Source organism: Morone saxatilis, unplaced genomic scaffold (assembly GCF_004916995.1).
Source record: "Morone saxatilis isolate NCDOM2014 unplaced genomic scaffold, NCSU_SB_2.0 Contig17, whole genome shotgun sequence".
Lineage (NCBI taxonomy): Eukaryota > Metazoa > Chordata > Actinopteri > Moronidae > Morone > Morone saxatilis.
The window spans coordinates 14,678,671-14,696,238 of NW_023339729.1; the positions used below are offsets into that span (position 1 = coordinate 14,678,671).

Consider the following 17,568-nt stretch of genomic DNA (forward strand, 5'->3'; position numbering starts at 1 on the left):
TTTTCAAAACTATCACAACTGACAAATCAAACCTTGCTTGCTTCCAATCTAATTAGACAGCATATAAAAAACATGAAAATACTTAATTTTGAATATATATTTATTAATGCTCTTTTGTCATTTTTATTTTTGGTGATTTACACATACACACTATTCCTGTAGCCATACAGACTACAAACACAGCATGTACACATTTGAGACTCTCTGCCTGCAGGCTAAGGGACTAGGGCATCTGGTCTCCTAGTGATAAGCATGTGTGTGTGTAAATGTGTGTATGTGAGGGCACAAGCACGCGCACATGCGCGTGAAGTACGTTGACAAGGTAGCCCAATCCGGTCAGCACTCATTAGTGAAAGAGAGAATCCCCGAATGAGGAGTGCTGTGACAGGCAGGACTCTCGTTAGGGGACTGTACACACACACACACACACAACCAGACACACACACACATAGTGTCAGGCTGCCTCGGTGCACAGAATCAGCCCAACATCAATTAGTTCATGGATGCATGCAATATATTCTGTGAGTGTAGTGGCCCCAGCAACAGCTCTTTTAATGCCCACCCTGTAGAAAATTCAGGGCAAAAAAATATAGGACATAGAAACCACGTTACTTATGCATGCAAGACTATTTGGGAGCAGATTGTCCTAGTGGTACACTATATAAGAGGTTGTTTTTGAAAAATAATTAACACTATTTAATAAGGTCACACTAATATAATATGAATTATAAATCATTTTTTTTCTCCTTATACTTTGGTGGCAACCTTTGGTAGTCTGAAAGGAACAAATATGTAATGTCTGTTGATATCTCTGGAATAATGTCTACTGAGCGGTGGAGAGAAACAGCAGGTAAAGCAAAAGGACGTGGATCTAGGATGGCTATTTGCTTTGGTCTGATCCTGCTTATTAGTTGATGTTTTGCTCAGATTTATGCAGATGCTGCTGTCTGCCAGGGAGGGTCTCCAGTGAGATATAACTAGCTCAGGATAGGAAATATTGAGTTCATTTAAAATATATGGCTTCATTATTTCATCATTTTAACTGTGAGTGGGTTCAGATGGGGCATATGATGTTTGCCAAACCTTATGTGCACGATCAACTGATGAATACGGGGTGTAAACACATCACATATGTTCTGATAATTAGCACCATTACTGCCTGTTTATTCATAATATATTAACCAATCAACACATTAAGATAATGAAAGGAAGCAGGTTAGTGAAGCAGGGCGATGCTTTGGGTGACCACCATTGCCTATGCATTGTGGAACATATTTTTATGTCATTATCTGAGCATATGGGAGTATGCAGCCCTGCTGAATTATGAACATAACTGAGTGATTTGAGTTTATATTAGTCCTGGACTGCTTGAGGCTGTCACGCAACTATTGTGTGTAAAGGTACCGTGAGCCTGGTGGAAATGAGAGGGTTAATTAACTGATGGGTGGGATGGTGGTCGAGCATACGGGGTGATGGAATAGCTTTTGAATTATGGAACAGTGGAATGCTGTGGCTGGTGGCGTCCAGCCATATGTCAGCGTATGCCTCCTGTGTCTAGCTGGGGACAGCTGGTCAGATTGCTCATGTTCAACCGAGTTAGGGACCAATCAATCAAAATCGGGCAGCTTGTTGAGTTGTTTAAGCGGGGGGAAGAATAAAGCACGGGAGTCTGTTGTGATTCTATCACTTTGGTGCCATTATGGATGTGTCAGGAAGTGTTAGCAGACGTGAATTCACTCTGCATCAAATCAGTTGCACCACTTGATTTTCTTAGAAAGGTGAATATGTGTGGAGTGCAGCATTCAAGGTTATTTTGAAGACGGTTTAACATACCCCTCAGTTGTTCTAAACTAGCTGGAATTAAAACTTTACTCTTGCTTTTACTCTTCCTCCCTCTGTTGGTTCTGTTTGGTTTGTGTAACAAAACAATGCTTCTATTTTGAGAAGAAAATTTGATTTTTTTTATCTAGAGACCAGTCTGGTTAAATAGAGGTCATATAAAAAACAACAACCTGCAATTACAGGTCAATGTTATAGTTAAAACATGCGTTCCTTCCTCTGAGCTGATGTCAAGCCTGTACAGATTTGTCAAATGGAAATGTATGAATTTGTGCCAGTGAGTGAGGCTGTATTTTGAACACGAACTAAAGTAATTACCTTCCAGTTAATACAAATATATTTCCCACTATTGAGAACTAAAAAATTAGTCTAGAAATAAAAATGAATTGACAGCATACAAACAAAGGTCTTTTATATGCTGGAATGAAGATCGATTTTTCTCCTGCAATTGTTCCGACTTTGGTAAAAATTAATTTCCGTCTTTTTTCTTTTAAATCACAATAATTTAAAATTAATTTTCAATTTCAAAGATTTATTTTGACATCCTGAACAGGCAATACAATCCCAGATGACTACACAGCTCTTATCATACTCTCTGTGTCTCTGGTGCGGATCTAGAGATTTAGATTCTGCAGTGTACATATGCCTCTGGGTATTTCTGTCTATCTGTCCTGTCTTCAGCGTGAGGCCTTTTGTCATTGTAGATGTTCAGAAGATGCATTATGCATATGTGGTTCATCTCTGGTGGTTATAGAAAGGTCTGTATCATTCTGACAGTTTCAATAAATAAATAAAAAATCTGGTATTCTTATCAGTAGTTGTAGCTATCTAAAAATATCTAAGGGACAGACTGTACCAAAGCAGCTATTTGCCTTCACAGCATGGCATGACGGGGATAGCTGGCTATTGTCTTTAGTCTCTGCTGGGCCAAAATGATATGGTCACACTGATCAATAGTCTCTGTTACACATGATGTGTTCTCCATGGCTCTGGCTGTCTGCTTTACTCCATCTGTCCCAGCCTGTCGCAAATTTCTGCAGTCTCTTTCTCTCTCTCTCGCTCTCAGTCAGACACGCACTCTACATGCCTGTTTATTTGGAGCTGGGTATGTGTTCCCTTGAGAACAGTGAACATTAAGGCACAAAACAGGGCCGTTACCTTTGAACTACTCCAATGAAAAATTATGTTTATTTGACTCAACTATGATCAACTAGGATGATTGCATAATGACTGAATGATGTAATGATTCTACTGCAGACTTAAAAAAATATGACACACGACTATGATCCTTTAACAGAGGGAATGGGTAAATATCCTAGTTTTTCATAGTTAAAAAGCGAATTTGGGAGTGCAGACAGAAAGTGATTGAGATAGTTGTTGGTGGGGCGAGTCTGCAAGTGAGAAAGGGATTGAACAATGCTGGTCAGCTTTATCAGTTCAGAAAAAAGACGGAGAAATTATGCTCACCAGTCTGTCACTACTATAACTAATCTCAGAGACCATCCTCTTATTAATTGTTTATCGCTGATGGACCATGAAATGAACAATTAGATTGAAACATCAATACATTTCACACTTTGATGCTGATGTGGAATGCCAAGTGAAGTGAATCCTAATACAGACAGCAGTATCATTTTGCAAACATCAAGCACCAATTTATTGTGTTTTTCAGTTTTTTTCTACAAGGCCAACATTTAGCATTTAGTCTTGCGTTTCATTCACAGATTTGTTCATGGCTTATTCGGTATATTGTCTCTTGGCTTGTAAAATATGCATCTGTAGGAATCTTCCTGCTCTTGTTAGTGTCATCTCATTTTTACTCCAGCTGCATTCTACCTGTAAATGCTACAACAATTAGAACAGAAAAAAGTGAGTTCATTTGAGACTCTAAAGACAATAAAACGATGATTTGGGATCAACTTAATGATAGATGGACTACCTAGTTGTATCTCACACAAATTCTTGTGGAATTAAATATGGTTCATCAGCTATTGTCAGTTACATAATGTACAATGTTTGCCATCCAGCCATGCGTCTACATGCATGATTAGGGATTTCCTGATGTTCTACAAATTCTTCATATTCTAGAAAGTGGGTTTATACTGTGTCAGGCTAGAGTTGTTCTTGATAATTCCATGCTCTGTATTTCTCTCAGCATTGTTTAAGATAAGTATTGATTACTGTCTAGTCCATTGTGACATACGTCTGCAAGAAGCTGCATTGACCTATGTAAAGTGCTGTTTGTTAAAGCATCAATCTGCCATATGTAAACAGAGTAATAGGATGTCAAGGAAATATTTTCCTTTGCTGCATAAACGTTATAAGTGTAATAAACTGTTTAGGCAGTTTGATCAATGACCAGGAAGCTCTTTTGTTGTGTGCGTTTGCAGTTTCAGAGAATGCTGCTGTTGATTCTTTGTCAAAAGCGCTTGATAAACAGATAACACAGATAAACCTGTGGGTTTTTTTAAATGTGAAAATTCACAGTTTACTAGAAAATGAAATAATGGTATATATATTTGCATCAGCAGCTGAGGGATTTAAGAGGGATAAATACAGTCTTTGTGTACAGAGAACCTTATACAGATATGTCCAATACATGGAGATAAGGCATTTTGACTTGTTTATCTATGGCATCCAAGTGAACAACCTCTGTCATTTTACAGGCCTGTATGGTGTCAGGAACACTGAGCTGTGACAAAAACAGCTCACCACAAGGCCGTCTGGGCTCAGCAGGAAGTACCTCCATATCTACTTCCAGGTCAACCTCAGACGTCATGTGGACCAGATGCCTGCTCTTCGTCTCGACCTTGTTTGCTCCTATCGCCATTGGTAAGATACAAGACCACACACAGTACAGAACCAAACGCAGGATAGTGGAATGCAACCCACACCAAACTTTTTATGACGCTGTATCACAGACGCAGCGTTATTGAGGCTCTTTTGGTGGTTCTATTTTGGTACTATATTTTCGAATGTTTCAAATATTTTTGCTTCTTATAATAGGCTGAAAATAATGTTAGGGACATGTGTGGGCTTACTTTGAAAAATACAATTCCTCATTACATATTACTATTTGAAAAAGCAATTACATTCCATCTCCAAAGCTGCGACTCAGTCAAACATCTGCTAAATTTAACTCATTTAGAACCAGACAGTTCTAAATTTACTTTAACCAGACGGTTCTCATTTAGAACCAGACAGTTACACATCCATACAGTTAGCTACTGTACGGTTTGGAGGTGTTTACTGACCATCAGCCAACTAGTTAACATTACCATTATAGAACCTGCCATTGCAACACTCCCATCACAATAAAGCCTGCACAGGATTTCACGATGTTCACAGCTAGAGGAGCGCACAGGGTGTAAATAACAACATGATTGATGGGCTGCAATCCATTTAGCTGCTTCAGTTTGGGGTCCTGTTATTGTGCCATGATGGCTCGCTGCAACACTGTCATGGCTTTTTTTAACTTTTTAGCGAACATTAACTAGAACTGGAGCCTCATTACCTTTGCCATTGCCCCTTTTGTGTGTCACTTGCAAACACATTTTTACATGCCAGTCGATTTACTATAAAGTGTTCAGATTAACCTTATATGGGCCCAGAAGTTTACAAATTAAAGTAATGACTGTACGGGCTTTAACTCCTATATAACACCCCCCACACACCCACACTTGCTAGAAAACACTGCCAGCTGCAAATGGCAAGGAACACTTAACTCACTTACTCTTGTTATTTACACAGATCCTCTGTTGATGCAGTCCACATTTATATCTTTCTCTCACTCTTCTGCATTCCCTCTCTATCTCACACACACACACACACAACATTTACACTTGCGCACACACAGCACACACACACACACACACACACACACACGGTGCAGATGCAGCCCCAGTAGGTTGTCTGTATGTTTCCTCCTCTCCCCTGTGACGGTGGGCTTTGAAGGCTCCTAGAGGGAGCTCTGGCCCACTTGGACTTAATCCTATTAATGGCTGCTGTCAATCACACTGTTGTGAGAAAAAACTCACATATGTGCACACACACACTCAAGCATGTTCTTGTTCTCATGCCTGCTGACATGATGATATACTTTAGACACTGAAATACCGTACACCCATATGGACACAGATCCTTATTAAAAACACACACGAGTAAACACATTCAAGCACACACAGGAAGTGCTCACAGGCAGCCACTTAGACACACAAACACCAAGGGCTTTGCTTCAACACCAAGAGATGAGTTTCAGCCAAAGGTATTTGCATCAGTGTCTAAAGAATAAGTCGACATATGCAAATAATGCTGTTTATACTTAGCAAGGATTAGTTGAAACAAAGACAGTTTAGCTTGAGGACACGCAGCAGCAAGTACTCCATCTTTTCCACCGAGCCATGTCTTGTCATTATTTCAGGGTTATGTGAAGACAAATAAAACAGAAAAGGATAGCATGGATTTTTGAACAAGAATCACATAAAAATATATATTTTTTCTGGGGTTTAGAGTGTATTTCTGTCATGGGCAGTGTTTAACCTGGCAGGGTGGACTTGTTGATCATGAAAAATGAAAGGATTGTACAAAAGTGAACATCACTTCAGAGGGCTTGGCAAAATTTCTAAATCTTAAAAAAAAGATAAGGTATTGTTATTTTATATTTTTCCTGTCAACAAACACCATAAAAAGACAACTATCAACAATATTAGCCCATTCCTTAAGGCTATGTGATTTAGTAAAGCAGCTGGACACAGCAGATTTTAGAAAATGTTACTCAAGCAGGAGTCAATAGTGCATTTGTTCGGGACAATCTTCTGCTGTGAAGCAATACATTTCAAAATAAAGTACAACGCCCATGATCACCATCATGTCACACAGTGCAACGGAGTAGCTCATTTATCTGTTTTTAATATTTTTTGGACAATGATAGGAAAAACCTCTGCACATCTGCACATTTGACTTTTTTAGGAATTTTTTTAAATAGTCTCAAGGGATCTGGGTCCCTGACCAAAGGTTCATGCACATTAAAATTGTACAGACTGAAGTGTGCGGATGGTTTTCCTATCATATTTTAAATCTCTGCTCCAGCACCTTCAACATACCTTCATGCGGTGATCCCTTTATACACTTAAACATACATAGACATAAATAGTTTTTGGACAACAATGGAGCTCTATAGCACAGAGGAAAAATATATATCAGGCTTTGGCTACACAGGCATACTTGTCAGCAGGGTCAACTCATTGTTGGTTTCTTTTCTATGGGATTTGTTGACAGTAAGAAAAACACAGAATATTGCAAGCCTTGTCCTTTAAAATATCTTTTGTACTTTAAAAATGTGTTGGTTTTGCCTTAACTCACAAGACCTACATTTCAGACCCCAACACTGGCCAAATGCTTTGGCAGTTCGAGTGAGAGATCACCTTTTAAATCTCTCTCCTCTTCCAACTCACCCTCTACTTCTCCTTCTTTCCATCTATCCACCTCTTTCGCCACTCTCTTGTTCTTGGCCTAAATGTAAAAATCGATATCCTTTTGTTTCAGCCCCCTGAGGCAATGAGAGTGTCTGAATAAGATTGTCTGTACTGTCCGTGGCTGCCAAGTTTCTGTCACCACTTACACAACTAATGACAGACACATTAACATGCACTTGCCAGCTCACACATTATTGCATGTTTCCAAAGACAGAGAGCTAAATATTGGCCAGACTGTACGTGCATGAGTGTGTGTGTGTGTGAGTATCTGTGTGTGTGACTTGTGTCTGTATTGAGATGTGAATCTGCTTGTTTGGAAAAAAGTGATAGAAATATGTGCGGAGTGAGTCCTTTGGAGGCAGGTTAAACACAGTGTAGTATTATAGGTGTGGCAGCTGATATAAATAGATGAATTAAAAGGTGAGAGATGAGACAGGGCGGTGTGTGCAAGTCAGAGCATTCACTGCTGCTCATGAAGGCAGAGTGGCTTTTAATTGGCATACAGATAGACCCCTTATTTGAATTGTGTGTGTGAGAGTGTGTGTGTGTTTGTGTCATAATGCTCTCATTATGCCCAGCGGGGACCCTGTAAGGCAACACTGTAAGACATCTGATCCAAAGCCAGTCTAGACAGCTGCCTTACAATACTGTGTATTGATCCCCTCACGCTTCAGTTAACCCTCTCTTTAAAATTTACATTCATACTCACGAAGGCGGACATGATGCAGCCATTGAAAAACTAATAAACTAACACTCATATTAACACAATAATGACCCACTGCCCTAAGCACTCTCTCACAGAAACACGTAAAGTCCTTCAAATCCTCAGCCACTGCTGAGATACACATCCTATCTGAATGTGTGCTTAAGGTCTAATCATAGCCTGCGGTGACATACGTGTGTGTGTGTTCATTAGAGAGGACATTTTCAGTAAATGTCACTTACATATCAGTCTTCTCTCTAAGCTAGTGCCTGCCATTATCAATGTAGTGCCCCCGAGGTACCAGCACCACACAGATATGGACCACGAATTTCTGCCTTAACATGTCATCACTCAGAGCATTTGTATGCATGTGTGATTGTGTGTGTGTGTGCTTGTGTGTTGTGTGAAGGGCAGTATTAAGTAGAGCCCGGGCAAAGTGTCATTGAGCTCATTCAGATTCTTTGCAGCATTCGTGTAACCATGACGCTCCTCCAGCCAATGAGAGAGCCGAGGGAGGGAGGACGGGGTTGCTATGGTTATCATGACTAGGAGAGCGAGGAAGGTGGTGCTTTGCCTCGCTTTTCATGGATGTTGTACGTCTGTGTGTGAATTGCAGGTAGCTGTCTTTTCACTGTGCGCATGTTTATAATAAATATTATTTGGTAGGACGTATTCTTCAATAAAAACAGAAGTGACAGAACAACAAACCGTCACAAGCACTGGGCCTGTAGCCACAAACTACAGACACTATCAGATTTAATATATTTTATTTGTTTATTCAGCAGGGACTTTGCATAATATATATATTGCAACCAATATAGGTAAAATTCTCAGATGAGGTCCTTTGGCAGTGGCAGCTGGTGACAGTAAAATATAAATTGCAACTAAAGAAGGGCTAGGTGATGACGAAGCTTAACACAAGTGAACACCTCAGCTGATAATCTATCTATCAAGGGATGATAACTGATGTACCCAGGGATCGCTGCGCTCAAGAACAGAGAATAACAACATCTAAGCTACACCACAACAACTGAAATCCCTGGGAACATCCAGCCCCACAACATCAATATCACAGCATCATGACAAGACAGTATATACTACTAAGACAGTGTTAATAAACAGATAATTAAAGGAGAAGGACACCAAAAAGAGCAACATTTGTGTGACACTTCATTATGTTGATTATAGTCAGTGCATGTTCCATACGTTTGTAGTTTCTGGATGACAATGGAGTGTTATGGAACAAAGGCATAAGCTATATCATACTGTGACTACACAGACAATACTTGTTAGTAGGATAAGAAATGATACTGATGAAGAATTCTGGTTTTGGTAGATTCATAGAATTTGCGGTCAAAGTTAGAAAAGAGAAAATAAACATCAACAAACATCAACAACTATATTTCTTAAATTCGTTATTAAATAAAATAAAATAAAATATTTATAGTATATGATAAATAAAAATACAATTAAATCTCGTTCTTAGTACACACATTTTAATAACAATAGTACCACTTAAAACAAAAACGTATATATACTACATACGTAACTTATATACAATAAAATAAAAAACAGACGACATGAGATCAGTGTCACAGACATTTTTCATAACAGAGATTTTGACCTGTCACATCAGATGTTAATATAACCTGAGCTTTTCCTCCTTTTTCTATTACAAAATGACTGCATTCTATTTGGGTGAGCCAGTTTCAGGGTACCAGTATTTTGCATGCTGGCTCAGTGTCATGGCTTATACCGGGACACTTGATAGAACTGAGCCAACCTTAGCTCAATTTGTTTCACCTGGGCTTTTCCTGATATGACAAGCCAAAAGCTCTGCTGTGAAAAACAGTTATTTATTTATTTATTTATGTTTTTTTTTGGTTTCAAAATGTGTCGTCTTGGAATTTGATGGCACTATGAAAATGAAGTCGTATGCCATGCCGGAGCTGCTGTTTCACTTTGTTAAGACTGCCAGACATTCAGCTTACAGGATATCTAGACTTAATTAGTCAATGGCAATTTGATTGCTGTTTGGTCTTGCAGATGCTTCATCATCTAAAAGGCTTCATCGGTTCTACTCATTAAACCAGCAAGGAAGTAGGAAGTGAAGCAACAGCAGTAAGAAAGATCTGGGACAGATCAGTAGTTTCAATCTCATTGGAATTAATGACATGTTTCCTATTTCAGTACAGTAAGAGTGGATGTATGCATCAAATTTGGAATGTCTGAGAATAATTAGGCATTGCCATCTTTGAATAATCTCTGCAGCACTTAATGCCTGTTGAAATTGCCAGGCAATTACTCTCCATCTAAAGTGATGTCTAAAACTTCTAACTGCAAAACAGTAATTACCAAGTCGGTTCATTGCGACAGTGGACATGCCCTTATGAAAAATCTTCTGTAATGCTGTTGTTTTCGTATAGTGTGGATAATTAGTCTATATGACAAGGGTACAAATGGAGCTTTAGTTGAACACAATCTGTGCTTGTACAATTTAGGCCTCCAGTGCACATGTTTTAAAGACATCCCTACAAATAATTCTAGTATTCCAGTATTTCAGTAGGTAGAAAGGAGAGTTTATTATATCATTATATCAAATATCGACCATGTACCAATGTTTGTGTTTGCGTGTCTGTGTGTTCAGCCTATGGCCGTGCCCCTATCCCCATGGCAGTGGTGCGCAGGGAGCTGTCCTGTGAGTCCTACCCCATCGAGCTGCGCTGCCCAGGCACAGACGTCATCATGATCGAGAGTGCCAACTACGGCCGCACCGATGACAAAATCTGTGACTCAGACCCCGCCCAGATGGAGAACACGCGGTGCTACCTGCCGGATGCATACAAGATCATGTCACTCAGGTCAGTGCGCAGTATGTGTGCATGTGTTTGTGAGTGATGTGAAAAGTACAAATGCATGCGCTTCTATAGAATGTGTGTGTAGATAGTTCAACCTCAGCTCCTCAAGTCTCCCATTTTGAGAGGACTGTAGAACAAAATTGGACAACCACAGTGAAAGTAATTAATTCTGTGAATTGCTTTGTTAATTAAGTTTGTCCCATGGTACGCTTGGTGCAAAATGCACAAGGCTGACTCATGGCACAAGGCGCTTTAGCCAAAAAAGGAACGCTTTGAATAGCTTTGCTTATTTGTACAGCAGAAGAGATGGACATCTTTCAGTCCCAGAGATCCTATCTACAGTACGTGTGTCAACTGTTCATTTAGTATTCATCCTGCTTTGGTATCAATGTCAGCTGCTGCATTACTCACACGTTAACCCACTTTCACAAAGTTGATAGCAAACAACAAAAGCATAGAAATGACACAATAGTGCAGCACACCTGTCAGATGTAGTGTGATGGGGAAAAAAAAGAAAGTTCATGGAACATCTGTGGAAACCAGTGTAACATGTGAGCCCCGCCCTGTGTAGTTCTGCTGCTCGCAGTTCCTGTACATGCAGTACAATGCCGTACAACTGCTGAACCTTATCAGACTCAGGTAACACTTTCTCTACATCTGATCAGTATGATTGCCTCCTGTCCTGAAAGTGCTGTTAGGAGCACAGCAACTGAAGCCATGAAGAGTGCTCTAAAGAATTAGCAGTTCATTATTTAATGATGGTTACAATATATTATGGTTAGTTTAAATATTTTTTTTAATAGTATAAGAATCTAGAGATGTTCTCTTTACTGCTGCAAGATGCCAGGAAAGCCATTAAGACATGGATCTCACAAGTTAAGCATGAGGCTTCATAGACATGGGTTAGGTGTCATAGTTTTGTTAGCGATGCCAACAAAAGCCATGTTTAAAAGTCTCAAGAGCCTAAACTGGACAATTAAGAGCTTAATGTATAAATGTGTCTCACTTAACCAACATGTTTTTAGGTATCTTGAGTTATCATACTTACTTGAAGGAAATGGTCATCACTAACAAGCAGTAAAGTAAAACTATTTAATTTAACTAATTAAGCATCAGCTAATTATTTTTACTCATATCACCTCTGTATGAAAAAAGTGTGCTTTTGGTTGCAAGATGTTTTCATATTTTCATTTACCTGCAACTCATGACCATGATCACATGGTATGGAGCATAAACAAAATGAAAGCACATGGCATTGCTAAAGTACAACAAATATGACTTAAACAAATGAAGGACATTTTTCTAGTTTACATATAATTTTAGGCTAATCTAATTGTAAAAACAAAATTCATTTAAACATAGATGGGTGGTTTAAATAATACTTTGGCATTTATTATTAAGTTTATTATGCTTAAATTCTTACATTCAAACTATTCAAAATATGATTACATTGTAAAAATGCTGTCTCATTCTGCAAAAGCTACTCTCATACCTCTTCTTTCCTCACTTTTAACTGCACAGCGGTCACTATTCCTTCAAATTACAGATTGTACTTTTAAACCAACACTACATAAGATTTGGTATTTTTTTCAACAGTTTGTGCAGTACCACTGTTGTAAATATTGACAGCTGTACAAGTGTATTTGCTAAGAAGCTAATGAGCTCAGTGACATTGCCCGCTCGCCTGCCTACTGGTTCTTGAACACCGGCTGCGCTCCCCACCAGCAACCACCCCCCCGCCTCTGCCTCACCCTGGGCCTAAAAACCTCCTCCTCCCAGCGGTCCTTTCTTAACAGTGTACATATACCCATTCCCCTGGTGCTTTGAGTTCCCAGTCTGGGCAGTATGGACTGGGCTAACTAGCTGAGCGGTTAACTTACTTTAGTAACTAGTAAGGCTTTCTGTCCATTAGGAAACTCTGTAAAGTTGAGGCGGAGCAGCCAGAGGACATCAGGGAGGAAAAACAGAAAAACATTTTCTTCATAAAATATGATCCAGCTTTACCACCATCAGTGACAGAACTAGTGGTGTGTGATTTAGTGCCATAAAGCGCTACACACTTGTCCCAACCCAGAGCCAAAACAGAGAACAGGCGTATGGGCTGAAGAGTGAGAATGACAGAGGCACTATTCATCCTGTTACAAGTTAGTGTAGCATCAAAATGATTATTGAAGCGTAGAGAAGTATGAATGGTAGTAAATGTTACATAATAGGGCTTTGATAACATGTGACGGAGTGTTGTTGTACTTATTGCTTGAGTGATTTGAATGCAGCTCTTGATGACCATTTTGTTAACACTACTTAGTTGACGAAACGCTTATGTTGTTAATGTTATGTTTTACTGGTACTAGCTATAATTAGGTTGTCTTTTGGTTAGTTGTACTGTTAATAGTTTTTTTATACCACTGTGGTCTCTACACCTACAATGCCAACTTTTTGTATTGGGCAGGTATGATGACAAGGACTAACTGGAAAGTAATAGCAGAACAAAAATAGCAATGAGGGGAAAGAGATGTTCTGTGTAATGACAATGTCTGGATATAAATAATTCATTAATGTCACCATTAGTATCTTAATTTTTCAGATCACGTGTGACTCTGATTTAGAGTGCTCTTTCCTGCTCTCCTATTATTTTCTCTCTCATCTTTGTTCTGTCACAGTATTGTTGTCATCTTTCTCTCTCTCACTTGTTCCTCTGCCTCTCCATCAAACCACCTGTCCATGTCATGTGTCGGTGCTCTGATCGCGATTGCTTTGGCCTGGCTCGGTCTCTCCACTCGCTCTGGCAGCTGCAGCTTGTGTGGCCACTCTCCTACAGCCCTTGCCATCCATAATTTATACACATGCGCGCACACACCACACCAAACACAACACACAACACACCACACCACACACACACACACACAGCATGTGCCACACACAGCATACACTGCCCAGGGGCTACACCAGACTTTAAGCTCCAATTAGCAGAGCCAGAGGCCAAACTTAATCTTAGGGGATCCTCTGTGGAGGTGACTCAGACCGGAAACTGTTTATTACATATATATTCAGTGTGTGTGTGTGTGTGTGTGTGTTGCAAGAGGCATTCTATATGTAAACAAACACGAAATACACTCAATGCTCATGAACGCTGTGTGTTTCAAAAGCACCAGTATTACACATGAATGCACACAATGAATCTTTGCGTATGTGCACATGCACATGTTTAATGTGTGTGTTTGCATTCTTGTTAATGTGTGTTGAAGGCCATATTGGGGGTTTTGCACACATTGCAGTGGGTTTGTGCGTAGCTTTTAGCTTTTTCCCGTACTCACACACCCTTCTTCTTCATTCTGTTTCAGCCTGTCTGGTTTCCACTCTGTCATTCTCTCTATGTCTGTATCGTCTCTGGTTTTCAAGCCCAGCTCAACGGGCTGATAAAATCAGAGCATGTTCCGCCTGCCCAGTGTTTCCTCAGTATCACATTCTCTCTTTGTTTTCCTCCCTACCACTCTCCAAGGCCAAGGAGTGTGTATGTGTGTGTGTGTCGTGTGTGTGTGTGTGTGTGTGTGTGTTGTTTGTATGTGTGGTGTGTGTGTGTGTGTGTGTGCGTGCACCCATACCACATAATTGGTCTTGATATCAAAGCCTCATATCTCCAGAGGGTCTCACAAGGCTTCTCAGGCAACCTAGAGAGGACCTGATATCGCTGCATTTCCCAGATTATCTCCCCACTGGGATACACTGGGTTGAAGGGGAAACAAAGCCGTGGCCATGAAAGTTACGCTTAATCTGTTTTAGCGATATACTGGCCTCAGTTCAATGACTCACTCCGTTTTATCGCATTTTGCGCTGAAATGCCTCTATTTCAAAATGGCCACTGATCATTCTTTGCTTTAATATCTGTTGCAGCTTACTTTGATTCCATTTCGGTTTTACCGTGACTATTTAATTAAAAAAATTCACATATGGTGATTCCAATTTTTAATTGTTTTATTCGGCCCACTGGCTCCTCACTCTATTTTTTCCTAGAAATCAAGATCAGTTTTATTTTATTTTTCAAATCAGCTATGTTGGCTACATTTAGGGTGTGGTAAGATTGAATATACATTTAAAGTGTCACTGGGGGAGTTAGATCAGGACAACAGAAGCGTTTGAAGGTTTGGATTGTTCAATTCTGCACCGGGACAGAGCTGCAAGCCAACATGCCTGCAAGTTATAGCGTCCTATTGACATAAAAGTGACTTGATGGCTTCTACGGAGATGCTTCACAATGCACTCGTTGTCCCTTACTGATACTTGAGTGCTTCATGGACGAGTACCTTTCAGCGCGCTCTCTCTCATTCTCATTCTCTCTCGATCACACACACATGCATTAGGCACTTGAGGCTGCAAGTGTGGACAATGAAGAATGTGTAGCTAGTGCACACAGGTACACAAGCTCTGTTTTTCTACCACTGCCACAGCTACCATGTTGAAATTACTTCTGGACTTCAAATAGTCTTTCCCCTGACACCTCCATACCCTCTCTTCCACCTTGTCACCTTGTTTGCCCTTCTTCTTTTCTCTCTCCTCTCTTTTCTACATTGCTCTCCCTTTTTCTCTCCCTTTCCTATCCTGCTTGAAGAAGTCCCTCAACACAAAGGGACACCACTTTGACAAGAAAGACAAGGGTAGGGAGTTGTTCCCCCTTCTCTTCCCCTTGCTTTCTCTCACTTGCTTCTGGAAGTGTTAAATAACCACATACTTCATTTATTATTCTCCTATCTGTGACTCTCCTGATATCTGGATTTTTGTCACTCCATTTCTATTTTTTTTCCTCTCCCTTCTCATTGCTCAAATTGCTTCTCACCCTCACTGTCACTTTTCTTTTCTCCCTCGCCATCTGTTTTAGGTTTCATCGCCCTTTCCTGTTTTTCCATTTCCCCCCCCCCCAGCTCAGGGGAAAGGTGGGGTTTTAGGCTAAGTGTAGGAGGTTATGGGGTTCAGCATGTTGCCTGTATTTTACAGAATGTATTCTATATTTTGTCCCAATCTTGACCAAGTGCACCAGCTGAAGGCCAGACAGACATTCCAAGTCTCAAAATTAAACGCCAGCCTTCAGTAGCCCCAGGGAAACTAGGTGCGCAATGGCTGTAAACGCACAACTGTGCACCAGCCGTGTGTGCACACACCACTGAATACACATACATGCATTCATGAACATTCTTACTTGCTCATGCATGCATGCCCACACACTCTCTTGCCCACATACGCAAATACACACTCAGAGAGAAATTGAGAGAGTTGCTCATCAGTTCCCAAGCTTGGTCAACTTCTTCTGGCAGCCTGTCTCTTTAGAACTAAGTCTCAGCCTTCAAAGCACCAGGCTAGTGTGCTAGTGTGTGAACACATTTGTGTGTGTATGCCTGTGTGTGCATGTGTGCACATGCATACATTCATAGTTGCATGCTTTTGTATGTGTGTTAGCTAGCATGGATGTTTGAACCATTCGCGGGAGACTGTAAAGAACCCTCTGAAGTTCTTTTCCTTCGACTCTCTGAATTATAGAAAACCACTTGAATCATAGACTGCAATCTAGTGCTAGCCATGTGCTGCAGTCCAGGACTGTGTAACCAGTGAACTATGCCATACAGTCTGGCACTTTTTTCAAGCATACCTGCATTTCATCTGTCTTCTCCATTTGAGTCTAATCCATCTCTGTACACAGAAGGAGAAGGAGAGAGAGGCGGAAAAGATAATGACAGAGACACAGATAAATAAATGCTCTAAACCTTACATAAATCTTACATTCTTGATCATTATTCCAGCCCAGCGACTCTAAGTACAAAAACAATATTATCTGCTAAATTGAAGTTTTGCACTGAGGCAACTAAGGCTGTGTGTGTGTGGGTGTGTGGGTGTATGATGTCTTGCAGAGGATTCACCAGGATATTTACAATTATATCTTGTTATTATATCTATCTCTGACTTTTTCAGTCTCTATCTGTTCACTCTTCTTCTCTCCTCCCTACATTAACAATCCTGCTTCCTAGCGAATGAGGTCATATCTGGAAATGTCCTACTTAATGTGTGTGTATGTGTGGTGGTGTATGTATCTGTGTGTGCTTCCACCCTCATAGTCACCACGGTTACAGGAGATGCCCTGCGGCACCCTGGGGGCCCAACTGTCACCCTTGCTCAGTGCGGTAATTAGGGCCCACACACATGCATGCATATGTACACACACGCACTCTCTTTCTCACACACACACACACACACACGCACACACACACAGATAGATGCATATATCTAGAGATAACTTAGAAGTCAAGATACATTTAAAGATCGACAGATTCTGGCATACAGTCAGTCTTGAAACACATATACAGTAACTTCCATTCAGCAATGTGACAGCAATGAATACAAATGTTTCATTTCTAATCTCATCAACACATAATATTGTTGTGCCTTACATATAGCTGCATTCTCCATCCACCCACTCACGCACCGTATACATTACATTCAACATGACTGACAGCTGTGCTGCTCTCCCAAAACCTCTGTATTTCCATGTCAAAGCCTCCACTGTCTGACCCTTTTCTCCTGTTGCCACAGCTCTGCTAACCTTAGTTATCATGCTTCACCGAGCACCTAAGCTACATGGCTGCCTGAGAATGGTCTAGACATTACACACATACACACACTCTCTCTCTCCCACATACACACACACACA

General features: G+C 40.4%; 1 protein-coding gene across 1 annotated transcript in view; it reads left to right on the forward strand.

Annotated features, from left to right (window-relative positions):
- adgrl3.1 (adhesion G protein-coupled receptor L3.1) overlaps positions 1-17,568 on the forward strand; it is a 113,193-nt gene that overhangs the window by 24,908 nt on the left and 70,717 nt on the right. Inside the window, exons 3-4 of the mRNA XM_035659666.1 lie at positions 4,506-4,671; positions 10,664-10,877. Of these exons, the coding sequence (XP_035515559.1) occupies positions 4,512-4,671; positions 10,664-10,877 (374 nt within the window). The 5' untranslated portion in view covers positions 4,506-4,511. The remainder of the gene's footprint in view (positions 1-4,505; positions 4,672-10,663; positions 10,878-17,568) is intronic.